At 33.5% G+C, this 21182-nt stretch overlaps 1 protein-coding gene across 1 annotated transcript in view; it reads right to left on the bottom strand.

Moving 5' to 3' along the window:
- The window catches only part of LOC116635504 (protein eyes shut homolog), a 370431-nt gene that overhangs the window by 55889 nt on the left and 293360 nt on the right, over positions 1-21182 (bottom strand). Inside the window, exons 5-6 of the mRNA XM_032409551.1 lie at positions 12616-12809; positions 11368-11498 (exon numbers count right to left, since the gene is read on the bottom strand). Coding sequence (XP_032265442.1) covers positions 11368-11498; positions 12616-12809 — 325 coding nt within the window. The remainder of the gene's footprint in view (positions 1-11367; positions 11499-12615; positions 12810-21182) is intronic.

The raw sequence follows: 21182 nt of genomic DNA, 5'->3' as shown, positions 1-21182 counted from the left end.
CCAATGATGTGTATATCAAGCTACCATAGTTTCTGGGGGAAATGTCCTTTAAATAGGAGACCAACAAATACAGAGGCTTGAAGTAGGAGATGTTAAGGTATTCCAGAAACTTCTCAAAGACCAAAGTGGCAGGAATTGAATAATGAAAGGGAATATGGTGGAGAGATAGGCAGAAGCAGTTTATGGCTAGACTTATAAACATTTTAAATAACTTATATTTTATTTAAATGTTATGGAAACCTGTTGAATGGTAGTAGGGTAGTAACATATGTAAACAAAAAACAAAAAACAAAACAAAACAAAACAAAAAAAACCACACTCTCCTGTGTGGAAGAGCTTATAAGGAAGCAAACTATCTCAAACTTAGTTTAACTGTAGTTTTACCATCTAAGATGATGGCAAGTCTGTTTTCTAATTGTTCAGGCCAAAAACTATACAGCCATTATATTTACTTTTTTTCTCTTTAACTCAATCCAGTATAAGAGGATATCCAATTGATTCCATTTTAAAAATGTATCCATAATTCAAGCACTTCTTTTCATGTCCTCTCCTATTCTGGTCCAAGTCACTATCTTCTCCTATCTAGATTACTGCATTAGCTCCTAATAGATCTCTTTACATCTATCTATGTCACTCCACAGCTCAACACAACAAAGTACCATTTTAAAAGATAAGGAAGATAATGTCCTTCATTTGCCAGCAACACTGTAATACTTCCTATTTTATTTAGAGTAAAATTCTAAGACTTACAGTGGCATGCATGGTCTGCAACTGTCCCTATCTCTGGTTTCCTCTCCATTTTCACTACTTTCCCCTGCTTTCTCCAGACCAGTTACACTGGTCTCATTACAGTGATTTCAGTAGCCAGGGATTGTGCTTGGGATACTTCCTCTGTCACGGACATTTTTCCTCCGGAGAGTTGCATGTTCCATCACCTTACTCAAATCACTGCTTTCTTAGTGAGGCTTTCATTCAATGTCCTACATATACTTAAATGAAGTCAAAACAAGGAGGTCAAGTGGGAGGCTATCAAACTGTTCCAGATGAGAATTTTTGGTGGCTTGAACAAGGGTGTTGACTTCATAATGATAAAAATGTTCATATCCACGAAATGTATTTATGAGAGAACAAAAGTGTTTGCTGATGATGGACAAGAAGTGGGCTGAGAAAGAGACAGAGAAATCAAAGATAAGTCTAAAGAACACTGACAGGAAAGCAGGTTTATCCAGGGATTGAAAATAAACCCATTAATTTGGAATATATTAAGTTTGAGATGCCACATCAGACATGTATGAAAGAAAGTGGACCCAGGTTTACCCGATGGGTTATAGAGTTAAACAGGTTTTGTGTTTTCAGGTCAATAGAACATAGAAAAAGAGAAAAAAGGAGTTTAAGAATGGATATATGGCTATGCTTTGTAAAAAGCAAAATGAAGACCAAGGCCAAGGGTGATAGGCAGAGGATAGTGAGTGCAAACAAATAATTAGAGGTGCCTGCTGGTTGTAGGAAAAAAATGACATAATTTTGGTGTTAAAGTACACAAATGAGTTAACTTGAAATACATGAATTGGTGATCAGAGAGTAGAAACTTAAATCAAAATGTTGTAGGGTATGCAATTACAGGTCAGGATAAATTATAACATATGACCATGGGAAATTTGCCAAGATCAGGAGGAAGAGGAAAAGTCATTACAAAATAATTGCAAAGAATGTAAGTAACCAAGGTGGGTGAATTTACAAGATGGATATCAAAGTCATCAGGGAAGATGACAACAGTGGTTGAGAAAAGGACAGCAAGCCAGATGCTAAAGCCTTTAGTAGGAGATGGGCAGGAACTGAGAGAAGAAAAGATACTTGAAAAGGAGCCTTGGGAGGAAGGAACAAAGAGTTAGAGACTAGTATAGATAATGTCCTATGCTAAAAATAGATAGGCTTTTCAGAGGAAGAAATATGGTCTGGATATGATAACAAGGGCAAGGCTTTCTATACATTTCCTTTCACAGGTTGTGGAAGCACAGGTTGTGGAAGAAGGAAGAGTAGCTACCTAAGGGAACTATACATCCTCAGGTTTCAGTTAGAAAAAGAAAGTATACAAAAGAGAATTTGCTGCTAACAACATGCGATCCAGAAGGCATAGCAAAATAGTACTGGATATTAAGAAGTATTTGATGTTGTGCAGAACATTATGGGGCTAAGATTCATTTGATCAAGTATGCCATCGAAAACTTAGAAGTCACACAATGTTGAGTCAACCTTTATGCACAGAGGTCTGCACTAACTTCTGTCATAATGTTTCATTATTTATTATTTACAGGGAAATTAATAATTCTAGGACTAATGCGATGAAGATCATACTGATGTGAACATATATTCTCAAAATGAAGCACTTAGGAGATCATATTTGAGGATGACTTCTGTCAATTATAATTCCCTGAAAATATAAAATTATGCTAACAGTAGTGGAAGCTACTTTTGATGAGGAAATGTCAATAATGTCTTAGATATTTTTAATTGTAATATAGTTTATAACCAGCATCTACAATGATAAAACTATAAACTTTAACAAACTTTTTTCTACACTAAATTTCAGAATGATTTATTCAAAAGAGGAAGTTAGCCTTATAAATATGGCTATTGATTTCAAGAGAAGAAAAATGCAGCAGCCAGCTTTTGATATAATTAACTCCAAGAAATTGAGGTGTCCTATTAGTTGAGAGTTACTGAGTGACCAAGTGGAGGCCCTCCATTAATTAACAAATTCTGATCCAAATGTGTGATTGCTATTTTAAAACACATCTGTCAGACTTAATGTGAAAATATAACTTTATTATATGTTGAAAGGAAATATGTTGACCTACGCATTTCTGTGTATATAGTGTTCTATTTGAAAGTCACATCGCATGCTTAATTAGGTTTGCTTGTGACACAAACTGAAAACCCTAATTCTACCCATGGCTGACATGGTGAGACATCATGCAAACTAATGAAATGCTGAAACTGACTTGAGGAAAATAAATTGTGTTAATACATTGAGTTGACACTTAAGCAGGGCAAACAGGCTCTAATTGCAGCTCAGTGAGTAGGAAAAAGGAAAATTAAAAAAGGAATAAGCTGTGAGAATAAAATAGAGCATCATTATCCCATGAAATATCTTAGAATTTGGGTGGAAAAAATAAAATTTAGAAAGCAAAAATATGCACATCACAAAATTTCTATTTTTTTAAAGATATAGTATTTATATATATATATTTCCAATATCTAGTTTATGGTGTCTTTTACAAAGATGACTCTCAATAAATATTTGTTAAACAATTGATTTTAGAGTAGAAAAAAATTATTGTAAGAGAAATACTCTAGCTGGTTTTATTAACATTTATTTCCTGATTAAGGTTTCCTCATTTCATTCTGATTGTTCAGAATGTGATTATCTTTATATATAGAAAATATTGGAGTCATTGCATTCAGCAAATATTCGAATAGATAAGTGTGTCTTCATATTTGTGTATGTGTGTGAGTGTGTGTGTGTGTGTGTGTGTGTGTGTGATGGCAATTAGGAGTGTGATTCATGATAGTCTTCAAAGCCTTTATGTGGTCTTATGTTAAAAATGCTTCCCAAACTAGTGTATGAGGAGGATTCAGAATTCTGTATGTCAGGTCACAATGCCCTTCGCTCACTACCTCTACACCTCCATCAAATAGGATGATGATCCCTCCATCAGGGATCCTAGAAAGCCTCGCTGGAACTGTGGTCTGAAGTGCCTTGGACATTTCCACTCATATAAATGGAATGGGGCTCACAGAGACCTGCCACTTTAGCAGGAGCTTCCGAGGGCTGTCCACTGAGCTCTGTGAGCTCTGACAAGACTTCACACCTCCAACTTAATGCCAGAACTCACAATCGCCCCACCATGATCCATGTTTGAGGCCATAATGGTTAACCCCTTGTTACCATTTACCCCAGACACTGCAAGAACCCAGAGCCTCCCACGTCCTTCCTCACCATTTGGATCTTTCCCCCCAATCATTTCTATACACATTTTTTCATTTTGACTCTAATCTTTTAGTGGTGGCTACTCTTTCTCCCTCACCCCTCATATTTCAGGGGCTGGATCAGGTAGGTGTCCTTTTTCCTCATTGTGTCTTCAAAAGGATCACTGTCTCATCCTTCTCCTTAAAAATCTCGGTTATTTGAAGATGATGCCATCAAACCATGCTACTCATATCTCCTCCTGTTGCTTTCATAGCCGGCCTTCCTGGGCATTCCCTCTAATTCTTTAATGTTTAACACCTGGCTTATTATATCTTTTTGTAATATAATCCCAGTCTTATTTGGTTATTTCAATATCTGCAGAGTTGATCCACTTAAAATTCTAGCATTTTGGAGGAGGATACTGAGGAAGATTTCAATATTCATCCTAACTTTACAACCTATTCCCACTGTAGTATTCCATATACTACCATCATGCATAATTCTATTCCTTCCATAATCTTAAATTCCTTAATATTAATTTCAAGTATTTCATATTCCACTCACAGCCTCATTTCTCTTTCCAGCTCACTCCTTCTAGTCCTTTTTTTCTCCCCAACAATTCTCCACTCCTCATAATCCACTGACCCTACCAACACTTCAATGTCTCTTATCCCCTATCATGTCATCACTTCAATAATTACCTAAATTATATTACATGGTCCATTTCTATACTTACTTCTTGCATACACCCTCAAATCATTTGCCCCAATTCCCTCCGTTATTGTTGCCTGGTTAAAATTCAACCCTAGTTTAATTCAACACTCAGGCTATTTTATGTGGGCATATGAATAACAACATGTGGTTTGAGGATGTAACACTTGACTGTAAATTAATCTTCACTAATTCTTCACTTCAATTAGGATCTCTATTGATATGTATCAATAATGTTATTTCCCTCCTACTCATCTGTATAACTATTTCACACCTTCTCATCTCACCTTGCTTCCTACCTCACTTGACGAATTAATCAGAGGACAGTTTCCAAATGATTACTCACCACATATTCAAAGCACCTCTGTAAGTACAAATATTCTACTTTGCCTGCTATCTCAATTGATGTAACATACACCATCCTATCAAAGCCAACTCCTTTGCTTGTATACTATATATCCCGTCCTATCTAGCCTAATATTTTAAAATAACCTACTTTGAACTTTCTTCAGCTGCCACTCTATTACTTATATTTCTGCTACTCTTTATAGATAAAGTCCAGGTCTTTCATTCTATTCACTTGTAGACTGAGTATAATCAGTATTTTTCCCCATTCTTCTTCTTCTTTGTTTTGTTTTGTTTGGATGGCTCATATAGGGAGTGAATTTTTCCCATTATTCTGTCAAAATGTTCCTTTAAAAAGTAAAAACTGAAAAAAACAACCACAAAGCAACAACGAAACATTGTCTTCAATTGCCAATTGCATAGATCAATTTTCACTTTCCTCTAATTAGATCTAACCACATACTTTGAGAAGTCTACCATTGTCTTAATATTCTTAAAATATTTTATAGTTTCTGTAATGACCATTTGTATTTTTTTCACCTCAACTCACTGACTCCTACATTTTAGCTTCATATTCCATTCCTTTAACTCTTGGGTCCACAGTCTCAGTCTGCAAACCTCTCACTTCCCTATCAAGGCTCACTGTAAACTAATCTCATTCAGTTTCCTAGTTTTAAATGCCATCTCCATGTGGCTAGCTTTCAAATGTATATATGTAGCCCAGACATCTCTAAAATAGCAACTAGCATCCCTGAAAGCCTACCTTAATGTCTTCACTTGGTTATATTATGTGTTTCAGCTAATACGTGCAACACTGATTTCTTGATTTCTACCCCTCTCAATCATGTTTCTCTTCTTATAGACCTCCCCATTTTAGAAAATTCTATTCCTAACCTTTCAATGGAGTAAATAACCTTAGAATTATGCTTGACCTCTTTTTATCCAGCCCTTCAGAAAAATACTGAATCTTCTTCAGAAATATGTCCCAAACGTGATCCTTAATTACCATCATCACGTGTCACCTTAGTGATGGTGTCAGTCATCACTCTCTCTAGGCTGTATCATAAATGAGTAGCTTCTTTGCTGTTCTCCCTGCTTCTTCTATGATTGGGATCATACATTAGTAGTCTAGTCTACAAAAGTGAGTCAGAGTGATCTTTAAAACATTACCTACCTACTAAACTATAAGTTTGTTAAGAGGAGGATATTTTGCCTGTTTTTCTTATTTTCTACTGCAGTAGAAGAGTTTCTATTGCAGTAGGAAAGCTTATGGAAAAGTAGGCACTCAATAAATAGTTATTAAATTAGTGAATTTCATTTCACATCTAGAGTTAAGACCTTCTATCTCACTCAGTGAAATCCCAAATATTTATTATAAGCAAATTAAATAATGAATTAAATAGCTTTTTTAGAAAATATTCTATGTGTTATATAGTAAAGGGATCCAGAGATACAGAAATGAATAAAACACAGTTATTCTCTTGAATATGGTACAGGAGAACAGACTTTCTTTTTTTTTTAGATTTTATTTATTTATGTATTTATTTATTTATTTATTTATTTATTTATTTGAGAGAGAGAGCGTGAGCGCAAGAGCAGGGAGGAGAGGAAGAAGCAGGTTCCCTGCTGAGCATGGAGCCCAACATGGGGCTTGATCCCAGGACACTGAGATCATGACCTGAGCTGAAGGCTGACGCTTAACCAACTGATCCACTCAGGTGCCGCAAGAATAGACTTTCACAGTAATTCAAAATTATAGTCTATGAAGTAGTCAACTATAGTATAGGAATATTTTAGGTTTTTTTTTTAGTAGATAATAATCAGGTAAAAAAATAGAACTACGAATAGTACAAAAAGTTAACTATTTAAAATCTGTGATTGAATGAAATTCAGTTTACATAGATTCTGGCTTTTTTTAATACTTTCAGTCCTATACTTATTGGTATTTTTTTGGCTGTGTCCCCTTGCTAGATTTCCTCATGGTGGCAAGATGGCCTCCTGTGGCTCAGCTACATGCTTCAAGAAAATTTGTCAATGTCACTATAGAGATTTACTGTTTTACATTTCTTTAAAATCTCCAGCAGGAGGTTCAGTTTCACCCAAGTGCAGACTTTCTGCCAAATGGTTATTTAAACTATCAAAGGGCAAAAAAAGTGCAAACAATTCATTTCCTGTGGCTAAAAAAACAAAACCCCCCCTTTTTTTTTCACCATTGTAGACAGAGAGCAATGATGATCGAGAAGAGTGGGAAACAATTCTCTGGTTTCTGTTCTCCCATTTCTGTGTCAAGTCCTGGTGCTGAAAATGGGTAAAGGTTTCCATACCATAAGATTCACTATGAATGACCTTATTGTCTAACCGGTGCTGACTCTAAAGGTTAGGTCACTCTTCTGGTCATACACTCCATTAACTTCTGGGTCCTTGTGTATTTGAGAGCCAAGAAACTCAAAACTCACGTGCATGCAGCCTTCTTTTGTTATCACAATTTTGTTATCTTAATTATATTAAGAGTCACTGATACCTCGTGGAGGATAGATTAAGGATCTGCCTCTCAGGAGCCCACAGATAGGTAGACATCCAATCTATCTTAATCTCTGATATCTCATCCCCTTTTCACCCCCTCCAAAGACACTTCTCTCTCCTATTTCCCTAAGCATAATCCTAATGTCTTATAATTTGCAATTCATTATCTTAATCTCTTGTACGTTGCTTTGAGTATTGGACAGTCTCCTCCAAGATGCTTTCTTTTCATCCTTGTCCATCCCATACTGTATTTCAGAATGCTGACTTGTGACTTTTGTCTGGGTCCTACTACTGTGCTGCACTAGCAGCAGGTCAGAGGTGAGAGGAGAATAAGGTCGGGTATTTATTTCCTCTACTCCCTCACTGCCAGATTGTATGTTGGCAGTAACTGTGTTTATCTACATAAGTTCATAGTTCATGTCAGAATGTTCTATACTATAGCTACACTTCTCTCTCCGTTCTACTAACTGCAATCTCAGCTTTCCCTTTCAACAGTATGGAAGAGAAACAGCCTCCACTCTTTCTAAACTCAGGATGATTACTCAAACATTATTGGTTTCCCTTAGCTCTTCTCAAATCCTTTAGTTTTTTCATTCAGTATTTCTAGATTACTCTGAATGAAACATCCCTTTTCAGGCAGAACCGTAGCTGATTTCAAGTATTCAGAGAAACTCTTCAAGCATTCTTCTAAATAATTTCTTCCATTTTCTGCCATCACTGTATCCCACAAACTGTACTTTATTTTAAAAATTTTAGCCAAGGGGCACCTGGGTAACTCAGTCGGTTAAGCATCTGCCTTCGGCTCAGGTCATGATCCCAGGCTCCTGGGATTGGCTGGCACCAGGCTCCTTCCTCAGCAGGGAGTTTGCTTCTCTCTCTCCCTTTGCCCTTCCCCCTCCACTTGTGCTCTGTCTCTCTCTTTCTCTCTCTCAAATAAATAAAATCTTTAAAAAAATTTAGCCCAAAAAATAAATAATAAAAATTTTAGCCAAAGTATTAACACCTCGGTCAAAAATTCCTCAGTAATTTCAGAAAATTACCAAAATTAAGTTCTACCTCTCTGATGACACCAAGACATCAATTATCCATTTTCTTTTTTCCACCACATTCTACTTGCATTCCACTTGCTCCCAGAAATGCCACTTACGATGCTTCACTACTGTTACTTATTGCTCTTAAAAATAACATTTTTTTATACTAAGTTCATAGACACCTAAAGGTTTTGATAGTCTAGGTGTTAAGGGAAATGCTAGTGTATAAACACAGGCAAAAATTAACTCCTTTCTGACACTGTATTACTGTGGTTACTTAGGTACCAAATAAATTCTCATAACTAGTGGTTTATGCTCCTTCTCAAGGAAATAATTTTGTTTCAGTTCCTCTCTCATCTAATCATAGGAATTTAGATCTAGTCTATATGTTAAAATGGAGAGCCTGATACCATCATCAGTGTTCTAGTCTCTTCATTTTACTTCTTCCCAGCCCCACATTTTTTTTTTTCTCCCAAATTCAGAATATAAGAGCAAAAGCTTGGGTTGAAGTGTATGGATGTAGGAGGGAAAGAGGTATAGGAGGATTTCTGCATCGATGTTATTTGAGCTCAGCTCATCTTAACCAGTAACTCTTAAAGTATGGTCTCCAAATCAGCAGCATCAGCATCACTTGAGAATTTGTTAGGAATGCACATTTGCAATCCGTACCCCAGATTTATTGAATTAGAACTCTAGGGGTGGGAAATAGTTGTGTTTTAAGTAGCCCTTCAGGAGATTCTAAAAAAGCTAAAGTCCATTACAACCAAAGTGTGAGAATCATTGATCTAGAAAAAATATACTTTCTAAGGTAGCAAAACACAGATAAATTGTTTCTTTTTTTTTTATTTTTTAAAGGTATTTAAGTTGAAGGGCTTTCATTTTTCTTTTTATTTTCAGTCATTCTCTTAATTTCCTTTGGGACAAGAAAAAGAGACTCCAAGACTAATTTTTTTTGTCATTTTTTCAACTTCATGCTTTATTAATTTATGTTGATTATAGCTATATCACTTAATTTGAGTCAGAGTTTGAAATCATTTTGACTCAGTGGTGAGTTTAGGGGGTTTGAATCTGGGTGCTGGAAATTCTGCTCTTGTGTTCCACATCTGTATGATTCTCTTAATTTCTGAGGCTTAGGCTTTCACTCATCATTCAAATTAGACTTTGTTATTTCTGCCTTGTTGAGGCAGTTCTGTGTTTACTCTCCTTTCACTTTCCTTATACTTTACCTTCTATTAATCAGCAGTCTAATTTAACCAAAGGAGGGGACCATGTTTTTAATTAAGTAGATTGGAGATGAGCAAAATGTTTGCCAAATTCTTAAAGAATGTGGTCATTTCAACAATTAGAACACATATAGTGGGGCTCACATTAATTTCATGAGTAAGTTTACTTCAAAGTTGTTACACTAGTTTACCTGCATGACATATTTCACCCATCCTAGAGAAACCTAACTGGAATTTTTACAACATCCATCCTATCTAGCACATGCTTAACAAAGCATTCTAGATTGAACTCCATAATTTTAAAATTAAATCTATTAATTAATAACAGAACAATCAACTGAGAGATGGCAATAATGCCTCTGGTTATCTAGTTTTCCTGTTGATGATATTTAAAACAAAGCCTTCTAGACATCAGAATAATGCTAAAAATAAGGGCCAATAAAATCATCCTACCTAATAAAAATAAAATAAATATATATGTGAATGTATATTTACATATTTATACAATGCTACCTATATTTTTAAATGTTGATCACTTTTCTATGTATATTTATAAATATACTTGCACTATAAGGCTCAGAACTAGAAATTATAAATTAAAAAGTCAATATTTTTAAAAGGATAGCAATTGAATTTATTGATAAATTAATATAAGATTGAATGCATACACAAATTTGCCTAGATCTTCCAAGATTTTGTATAATGAAGAAGCTTCTCTTCATTTTCTTTTGAAAATGTCACATTTTAAAAGCTTGGTATGTTTTTAAACTTTGCAATTAAGTTCCTTTCGAAATTGATGAAAATACCGTCCTTGGTACCTCTGTGATGTGTATGCATATTCTGTTTCTTTTCAGTATATTTAAGGCTTTCCTGTACCATAGCTAGTAATTTTCTGCTTTTATGAATATTCTAACATTTTGAGGCTGTTTACTGCCCTTCAGTAATGCCCAACAGAACTTACTTTAAGCAGCCAGATAAAAGTCAAGTAAGTGTGAAGAGTACAAATTGTACTTCCTAATGGTGTGAGAAACTATCTATAAAGCTATTTGAAATGGACTAAAATTACAGGCCCAGATAACTAGGTCACTTCTGTCTTTTACAAATGAGTAACTTTTAGAAAATCCTTATTTAAAGAAAACAATATTTTTTAAAATCCTGCCTAAAGACCCTAAAAAACTGTCAACCGAGGTCTGCAAATTGAAGGAAGAGATGGTTTACTCTATACTTTCAAAATATAATAATAACATCGTCTATGTATAGTAGACATACTTACATTTATCTTTTCTTTATAGACCTTTAAATATTATTCAGTTATCCTAAATATCTCCATTATAAAACAAAAATGTTTTACAACTCTTTGTCCAAATTATGCCTGAGAATTTCTTAGTTTTTTAAAGTAACTCATAAAAACACATTAAAATGTTTTTACCTTAACTTAAAGTAGAATATTAGATGCCATTAAATAAAATTTAAGCTTAAAACAGAACATTCTTTTATTTTTGTCCACATGGTCTTAAAACTCATGTATTTTTGTCTAAAAAAATAGGAAAGTAATTAATTATACCTGCAATGATAATCTTTCTCATATTTCGTACATGTGGTATTATTCTTGCAAGGAAATGACTCACGTGGTGTTTGAAGTTGTCTCTTACAAAGCTTGCCTGTAAATATTGGTGAACAGATGTACATAGTACCCTAAGAAAGATCAGAAAATATTTTTTACAAACGTTTTTGGATATTTCAAAGATAATAAAAGGATTCTTACCTGGCGAGGAATGGAAGCTATTTTTATAAGCATGTAGAAGTTCTCTGTATAACAATGTGAAAGAATCTATTTTCCAAAATGTCACAACAATCATCTCACACACTTCCTACCACCTGAATTAAACACTTAATTGAGAATTAGGAACTATCCTTCCCTCCCCCTTGAATGTAAGCAAGCTGTGACTATGGAGAAAGTAATGCTCTGTGATTTTCAAAGTTCTGTTTAAAAGGCCATACCATATCTGTCTAATTATTTGGGATGCTTGCTCTTGGAACCCAGCCACAATGCTGTGAGGAAGCCCAGGCCTTACAGAGAAGTTATATTTAGGATTCTGGATTGATAGTTCCAGGTGAGGGCCCAGCTGATAGCCAGTATCAACCATCAAATATGTGAGTTAGGAAGACTTCAAGATATTAATATGAATTTATAATAGAAATTCAAAAATGAATCTTACTAAAAGAAAAAGATAGTGAGTTGTGGAAATTATTACATCATTTCCTAGTCTTATTTATTTAAATGTTAAATTCAAATGTTAAATATAAAAGTATCAAATAAACAAAAAATTAAAAATAACTAAAAATGAAATGTTTACAAAATTATATTGTTCGGGCGCCTGGGTGGCTCAGTTGGTTAAGCGACTGCCTTCGGCTCAGGTCATGATCCTGGAGTCCCGGGATCGAGTCCCACATCAGGCTCCCTGCTCAGCAGGGAGTCTGCTTCTCCCTCTGACCCTCCTCCCTCTCATGCTCTCTGTCTCTCATTCTCTCTCTCGCAAATAAATAAAATATAAAAAAAAAAAATAAAAAAAAAATTATATTGTTCACAAGGGATAATTTCAGTGGAAGAGCAAAAATGAAATTTGTTTGTAAATTGGGGTTTTTATTTAAAATAGGAAAACAAAAAAATCAACAAATGAAGTATCTTTTCTGATACTTCTGATTTTGAAATTTATAATATGTTAATGAAACTTTAATTATATTTGTACTTTTCAGATAGTTTGGTAATGGTAAATGTATATATAAATCACTCTCTTAGATTCAGACTTACATTTGGAATATGAATGCAGTCAGCATCATTCTGACATGGTGTTGATGAACACTCATTCACATTGGTTTCACAGTTTTCATCAAAAAATCCTTCTGGGCATTCACAAATGTAAGCAGAGCTTTTATTTTGGCAAATTTCCCCTTTCCAACAAGCCTGAGAAGTATAACATTCCATTGACTCCTCACAGTATGCACCTTAAAAGATCACACACACAGACACAAAGAAAATATAAACATAAAATATGGGAAAACTCATTATAGAGAAGGTCTTCAGACCTTTTAAAACCCAGATTTAAAAAACCCAGATTTATCATGGAATAATTTATGTATCATAAAATTTACCCATTGCAAGTCTATAATTCAAAAACTTTTGCAAATGTGTAGAGGTATTTGATCATCAGTACTATTCAGTTTTACATATTTCCATTACCCAAAGAAGAGCTCTTTTATTGTCTCTCTTTGTTCCCAACTCTAGCCCCAGGCAATCATTAATTTTTCTGTCTCTATTGATTTGCTGTTTCTGTGCATTTCAAATAAATGGAATGGTACACTATGTTGTCTCTTGTGGTTGGCTTCTTTTGCTTAGGATAAAGTTTTGAGGATTTGTCATGTTGTATTGGGTATCAGTATTTTGTTACATTTTCTTGCTAAAAAGTACTTCACAATGTGTACATCTTGTTTATTCATTCATCAGTTGGTAAACATTTGGGTTGTTTCCACTTTTTAACATTTTTTTATTGAGATATAATTGACATATTAACATTATATTAGTTTACCTTTTTTATTTGGTAGAATTCCCCTGTGAAGCCATCATTACATTAGTTTTAAGTGTACAACATAATGATTCAATATATGTATATATTACAAGATGATCACCACCATAAGTCTACTTAACATTCATCATCACACATAGTCACAATTTTTTTCTTGTGATGAGAACTTTTAAGATCTACTCTCTTAGCAACTAACTTTTATGAATAAATGATTTCATGCACAAGTATTTGGGTGGATATATATTTTCAGATCTCTTATACAAATTTCTTCCTGAGGTGTATGGTAAATACATGTGTAAGTTTTTAAGAAACTGCCAAACTGTTCTACAAAGTGGCTGTGCCTCATCTTACATTCACATTAGCAGTGTATAAGATATCCTGTTTCTCCCCATTCTTGCCAACATTTGATATTATCTATCTTCTTTATTATAGCCATTCTAGGGGTATGAAATCATATCACCTTGTGGTTTCAATTTGCATTTCTATAAGATTAACAATTTTGAGTATCTTCTCATATGCTAAATGGCAATTTCTATATCTTCTCTAAGGCCATTTCTACTCATATAGACTGTAAAATATGGTATTATTTATTTTCTTAATATTGAGCAGTAAGTGGTTTTTGTATATTCTGAATATGATTTTGTCATGAAATACGTGACTGCAAATACTTTGTCCTTTACTTGCCTTGCTTTTTCTTTTCATGTTCTTACTTAGTGACTTTTTGATAGGAAAGTTTTGATTTAAGTCCAAATTACACATATTTTTTAGGTTCATTAAATACAACTTGTAATGTTTTCTTTCATATATCATGCTTTTGGTGTCACATAAGAACTCTTTGCCTAGCCAATGGTCATAATAATTTTCTCTTATGTTATATCAGAAGTTTATGATTTTAGTTCTTAACTTTAGATCTCTGATCCATTTGAGTTTTTTTTATTTTTTGTTTTAATATGGTGTGAGACAATGATATGAGTTATTTCATATATATTTTTATTTTTAATTAATTAATGTTGAAATATAATTGCCCCAGTAATTTTTTTAGAGATTGCCCTTTGTCCATTTAATTGTCTTTTTCACTACTGTGGAAAATCAATTGGCCATAAACATAACAGTTTATTTCAGATTCTCAGTTCTGTCCCATGGCATATATACTCATCCATATTCAATAACACACTGTCTAGATAAATGGAGCTTGATAGAAAGTTTTGAAATTAGGCAGTCATCCAATTTTTTCTTTTTTGTTGTTATTGTAGTTGCTTTTGTTTTTGCAGTTTCACATAAACTTTTGTATGAGTTTGTCAATTTGTACACAAAAGCCTGTGGAAAATTGATAACTATTTTAATGAATCAATAGATAAAATTGGGAAGAATTGTTATATTAAAAATATGAAGTTCCAATCAATGAATATGCAATATCTCTGCATTTGTTTAGGTTTTCTTTCATCTCTCTCAGCAAAGTTGTGGAGTTTTCAGTTAAAGTCTTGTATTTAATTAATGAAATCTATACCAAAGCATTTATTCTTTTGATAGTATTGTAGAGGAAATATTTTCTTATTTTGAGTGGGTATGTGCTATGGTGAGAACTGTGAATTGTGTAAGACTGATGAATCACAGACCTGTACCCCTGAAACATATAATACATTATATGTTAATAAATAATAAATTTAAAAATAAATAAAAAATGATTTTGTAAATTCTGTTGCTAGTATAAAGAAAGGCAGTTAACTTTAGTATGTTATCTTGTATCCTGCAAACTTTATAAACTCATTGATTAGTCTGGTAGTCCTTTTTTGGATTCCTTAGGATTTTCTACATATGAGATATTGTCATGTGTTAATAAAGATAGTTTTACTTCTTTCTTTTCAACCTGTATGTCCTTTTATCTCCCCATCAAACAGTCTGGAACATCCTATACAATGTTAACTACAAATAGTGAGAGTGGATATCACTTTTGTTTTCATTCTAAAAGCAAAATCTGTCAGCCTGACATTATCATATGATGTTATCTGGACAATTGTCATAAATATATTTTTTATCAGGTTGAGAGAGCTTTGTTATCTAATTTGTTTGGGTTTTTATAATAAATGTGCATTGCATTTTTCAAATGGTTTTTCTGCATCTATTGAGAGTATTGTATGGTTTGTTCTTTTTTTAGTAATATAGTATTAAATTAGTTCATCTCTTAGATGTTAAACCAATCTTGCATTCCTGAGAAAAACCACATTTTGTCAGAGTACAAAAATAGTTTTATGTTACTGGATTGGGTGTACTCTTCTTTTGTTGAGGATTTTCAATTTATATTCATAAGTGATATTTGTTTTTAGTTTTCTTGTCTTGTGCTGTCTTTGCCTGGTTTTGGTATGAGAGTAGTACCAGCCTCATAAAAGGAGTTGAAAAGTATTATTTTTTCTTCTTTTCCCCTTTTCTTTGTGAAAAGTTTGTAAGGACTTGTACTAATCCCTTCCATATTTGCTAGGTCTATATAGGTTTTCTATTTCTTCTTGAGACAATTTTAGTAATTTGTGGTTTTCTAGAATTTGTCTATTTAGTTTAAGTAGTCTAATTTGTTTGTATAATGGTGTTCACAGTATTTCTTTATAATCCATTTATTTTGAATGGCCACTAATAATGTCCCCACTTTAAACATTGGTTTTATTGATTTGTGCCTCCCCGTATTTTTTTCTCGGCTACTCCAACTGAAGATATATTCATTTTGTTTTACTCAAGTATCAATGTTGGTTTCATTGACTTTTCTCACAAGTTTTAGTGATTTTTGCACTAATCTTACCATTTCCTTTCTTTTGTGTGTTTGTGGTCCAGTTTATCTTCTTTTTCTAGTTATTTAAGGTAGAAGCTGAGAATATTGATTTGAGGCCTTTTTTTTGTTTTGTTTTGTTTTATTTTGCTTATTTATCTGACAGAGAGAGAGAGAGAGAGAATAAGCAGGGGGAAAGGCAGAGGGAGAGGGAGAAGCAGGCTCCCCACTGAGCAGGGAGCCCAATGTGGGGCTCCATCTCAGGACCCCGAGATCATGACCTGAGCTGAAGGCAGACGCTTAGACAACTGAGACACCCAGACACCCCAAGACCTTTTTCTTTTTTAATGTAGGAATTTAGAACTATGAATTTTCCTATAATCATTGTTTTAGCTACATTTAATACATTTTGATATGGTGTGTGTATATATGTGTAATTTCTTCAGTAGGTTATTTAAAAAATTTGTTTAATTTCCAAATATTTGGAGATTACCCCAAAGTTTCTGCTGTTGATTTCTAATTTAATTCTCTTAAGATTGGTAAGCATATATTGCCTGTATTTTATTTTATTTTTTCTCCATTTAGTTCTTTTAATGAGTACAAATCAGAGGATTAATTTTTTAAAAATACATATTTACAGTGTTGTGCAACCATCACCACTATATAATTCCAGAATATTTCAATCATCCCAAAAAGAAACCCCAAGACTACTAGTAATTTTCAGCTGCCCTTTCCCCAGTGTCTTTGTATCCACTAATCTCATTTTTGTCTCTGTGGATTTGCCTGTTCTGGCTTGAATTTTAATTCTCTCACATTTATTGAAACTTACTTTATGGCTATGTTCATTTGTTTATATATTGGCTACCAACACCAGAGTTGAGCAAGTGCATGTTTGGTACTTGATGCAATGTTAGAGTGAGTGCCTCCCTAAAGTCTGTGCCCTGGACAAGTCACTTGCCTCCCTCTTGTCCCCACACTGATAAGATCATGTGAGTAGAGTTAATAAAGTAATGGATGCTATTAAGGCCTAGGAGTTGCACTGCAGCTTTTATAAGACCTGGATCTCTAGGTGTTTCACTGCAGAGTTGAGAAAATTTTGTGAGATTGTATTCAATCTGTGGTCATAAGGCACATTATAGTGGCAATAAAAAGTAACTACAGTAGTGGCCTGACAATTCTTGCCATATCTCTTAATTCCTAGATTTCAAAAACAAAATTTACTCTTTTATTCTTGTTGGCCTGAACAGAGCTTTGGGCAATTCACACATGTTGGGCTGAATGGGGAAATATCTGACTTCCTGTTAAAAATGGCATAGTTGGCTTCCAGAAATTATCTACAGAAAATTTTAAAAAGTATTTGTTTTCCAAGTTCATAAACCTTGTCAACCAATTCACTACATATCCCAAAGCTAACAAGCATATAACACATTTATTAGAAAAAAAAATCTTTATATCAAACCCATTCATTACTATGTGAACAGGAACATTAAGAAACATTTAGTTATGAAAAATTAAATTACTTAGCAACAGTAGATAAGACAAAAAAAACCCACTTAGATAATATGCTGTTAATTCATTTGATGTTTGGATTGTGAGTTAAATTCTAAAATGTAACAGCATACAGGTAGTGTAAAATGTTGAGTGACCACACCATTGACATTATTATATTAAAATAAAGCAACTTCTAATTTCAGGAAATCAGTATATGAATAATTATTTTGATCATGCAAAGAAATGAATGTGTATTTCTTAGTGTTATTATATATCAACATCATATTATCCTATTTAATAATTAAATATAGGGAATAATATTTAATTACATTTAAGACCTAAATGTTAGCATCATGGTAGGAAATTTTATGCATGATACTGCCTTATATGTATGTAATGCTTGGCATTTCTATAGCATATGCATTCATATTTTTTTATAAATTCCTTTAGACAAATTTGGGATTTATAAAGAGCCATAATTATCCAGTGTATATTTTAATTTTCTCCTAAGTTAAACTAATTTTTCTAGAGGTTAAGCAACTTGCCACATATCACATAATTGGTTAATTAATGACAAATTAGTAATAAAATTTTGTGCATTCCACCTAATCCCATTATAACTCTATGCTCTTTCATGATACTAGATTAGTTCTATAAAAGAAAAAAAAGGTAGAAGACTCAAATATCAATTTATTTTTAGCATTAATCCAATATTACAACTCTAGGGTACAATATTATGTTGTCCAACATTATATGTGGAATATAAAAAAAGACACAAAAATAATTATTTACTTGGTTTCCTCTATAAACAAGATTATATAGTCTAAATATGAATCCTTTGTCATGTACGCAGTTTGCAAATCTGTTGCTTATCTTTTCATCCTTTTAATGGGGAATTTCTTTTTTTTAAATTTAATTTAATTTAATTATGTTATATTAGTCACCATACAGTACATCATTAGTTTTTGTTGTAGTGTTCCATGATTCATTGTTTGCATATAACCCCAGTGCTCCATGCAATACGTGCCCTCCTTAATACCCATCACTAGGCTAACCCATTCCCAAACCCTCTCCCCTCTAAAACCCTCAGTTTGTTTCTCAGAGTCCATAGTCTCTCATGGTTCATCTCCCCCTCCGATCCCCCCCCATTTTTCCCTTCCTTCTCCTAATTTCTAGACAAAAAAAAAAAAAAAAAATTGATGACTTCCAGTTTATGTATTTATGTATTTATATATTTATTATTTTTTCATGGATTGTGCTTTTGGCATCATGTCTAAGAGGTCTCCTTCAGTCACTATGTTCCAAATGTTTTCTGCTATAAAACAGTTGTCAAAACAACTAGAGTTATTTTTGTTAATAATGTCATAGTATATGACATAGCATATGAAAAGTAATAAGAATATAAGAAGATATATTGCATGGGTAATTAAAAAATATAAAGAATAATAAATTATGTGTGATTGTGTTGTTGTTGTTGTTGTTGTTCTTTTAATGGATATGTGGTTTCTTCTAAGACGTTAAAATTGCAGACCAAACTGTGATTTCCTAAACACTAATTGAATTGTACTTATGAAGCTTCACATGTTCTATTATTCAAAAGGGAATGACAAGATTCAAGGAAAGGTACTCTTTCTTGTGATCTGATATATTGCCCTTGATGGAAGTTTTGTGCAAAGTAGATCATGAGGAAGGGAGATGATTTCTCAGAAAAGAATGGATGTTGGAAACGTCATTCATCATAGAAGATTAGCACTGCTAAGAAAAGTGAAGATTCACAAGGATGAAAAAAGGCTCTTCTCTTGGCCTCAGGAACTTGAAGCCTGGACTCTAATAAAGGAGGTATATTTGGGCACTTTTGTTGTGCAGAGATGTAAGTGGTCCTCTAAGACTAGGTCCTGGCCTCAGGGCCAACTGGGTGTTTGTATGAGCTAGTCTAAATGTTGTCCATGAGGTGAATTCTGAGGTCAACTCATCTAGTGTCTAAGTATACGTTTCCTGACTTAACTCCTTTTTATTATCCTCTCAGTAATGCCATATTGTGCATGTGATGGTGTGGATTTAGCATTGCTATGGATAACTGAAAAGAAATTTATGCACATACTTGGTGCAAAGTAGCATGGGATACTGGCAAAGAATCACGGTGGCTAGAAATGATCCACCAAATAATTAAGAAGAAGTTAGCAACCGAGTAGCTGATAGCTCACTAATGACAATCAGATTGGTTTTTGGAACACTGGCAGAGACAGCATAGCTTACCATTCTTCCAAAGGCTATCTGAACTTCTTATCTACCCATATATATTCTAGCCAATGTGATTTTTTTAGAAATTCTGGGTATCTAGCCCAAGCCAAAGCCTTTAAGTACTAGTATACTTCCTTCCATCTCTCACCTTCTTGCACTAGCCACCTGGAGGTCACATGTACTAGTTGGCATATCTAAAATATTCCATCAGACTGGATTCCTGAGTTGCTACTTGGAAAAGGTCTACCCTGCAGAGGCATCAGATGTTCAATAGCCCCCATGTGCATAAAAAAAAAAAAAAAAAAAAATTGGTTTAAGGTGTATTAGTTAATTCAACATAACCCAGACTAGTATGACCACTACAAAATATTTTACCAAATTGGGTTCTGCTATAACAAGCACTTAAAATTTATGGCATAAGCTTAATGAATGGTGATCAGTGAGGAAATTTGAAAGGCTGAAAAGATATTAATCCATATTATAAAGTATCACCTGATGTAACTTGAGAGAAATTTGAATGCATGCTTATTCAACAGCTATAGCAGAAGAGGTTGAAAAAAAAAATCAGTAGAATGTTTCACTTGCTATTTACTGGTTTTGGCAAGAAAAATACATAAAGTAGATGTACTAGGGACTATTTGCAAACACAAATACAAGAATAGATGTATTGGAAATATTAGGGACCAATATTAGGAATGAAAATTAAGTATGGCTATTTATAGGTATGGATTAGTGTGGCCTAGAATATATGGGTTCTGTTTCTATTTCTTCATTTTATTAATGTGTTTGTGTTAGTCACCATGTGAAAATAAACCACTTTATATCAAAATATGGGGCATTAAAAAAAAAAAAAAACCTGTTCAATGTAAAAACAATTACTGGTAGGCAACACACCTTTCCATTTTAGACTTATTAAAATGCTATGTTCACTGCAAGCTGAAGATGAATTTGAATAGAATGCTACATTTTGTTTTGCTATGTTTTATATGAGCAGCTACATAAAGTACAAATAAATCATGAAAAAACTTTAAGGAAGTATAATATATCTAAAAAAACAGCCTATTTAGTAGGAACAATTCAGCAATCTGAATTTAAAAATAAAAACTTAAATACCTTAAAAAATGTTATCATAGAGAAAGAAAATAATTTAAAGTTAACATCAATAATTCAGATTCTTCAGTCTTTTTTTTTTTTTTTGAGAGAGAGAGCCTGCACGCATGAGTGCACAAGAGCGCTAGGGAGGGGTGGGGGCAGAAGGAGAGAATCTCAAGCACACTTGGTGCTGGGGATTGGGGGGGTGAGCCCAAT

Source organism: Phoca vitulina, unplaced genomic scaffold (assembly GCF_004348235.1).
Source record: "Phoca vitulina isolate PV1807 unplaced genomic scaffold, GSC_HSeal_1.0 scaffold11, whole genome shotgun sequence".
Taxonomy (NCBI): domain Eukaryota; kingdom Metazoa; phylum Chordata; class Mammalia; order Carnivora; family Phocidae; genus Phoca; species Phoca vitulina.
Note: the sequence above shows the minus strand (reverse complement) of the source record. Positions and strands in the feature narration are given on the sequence as shown.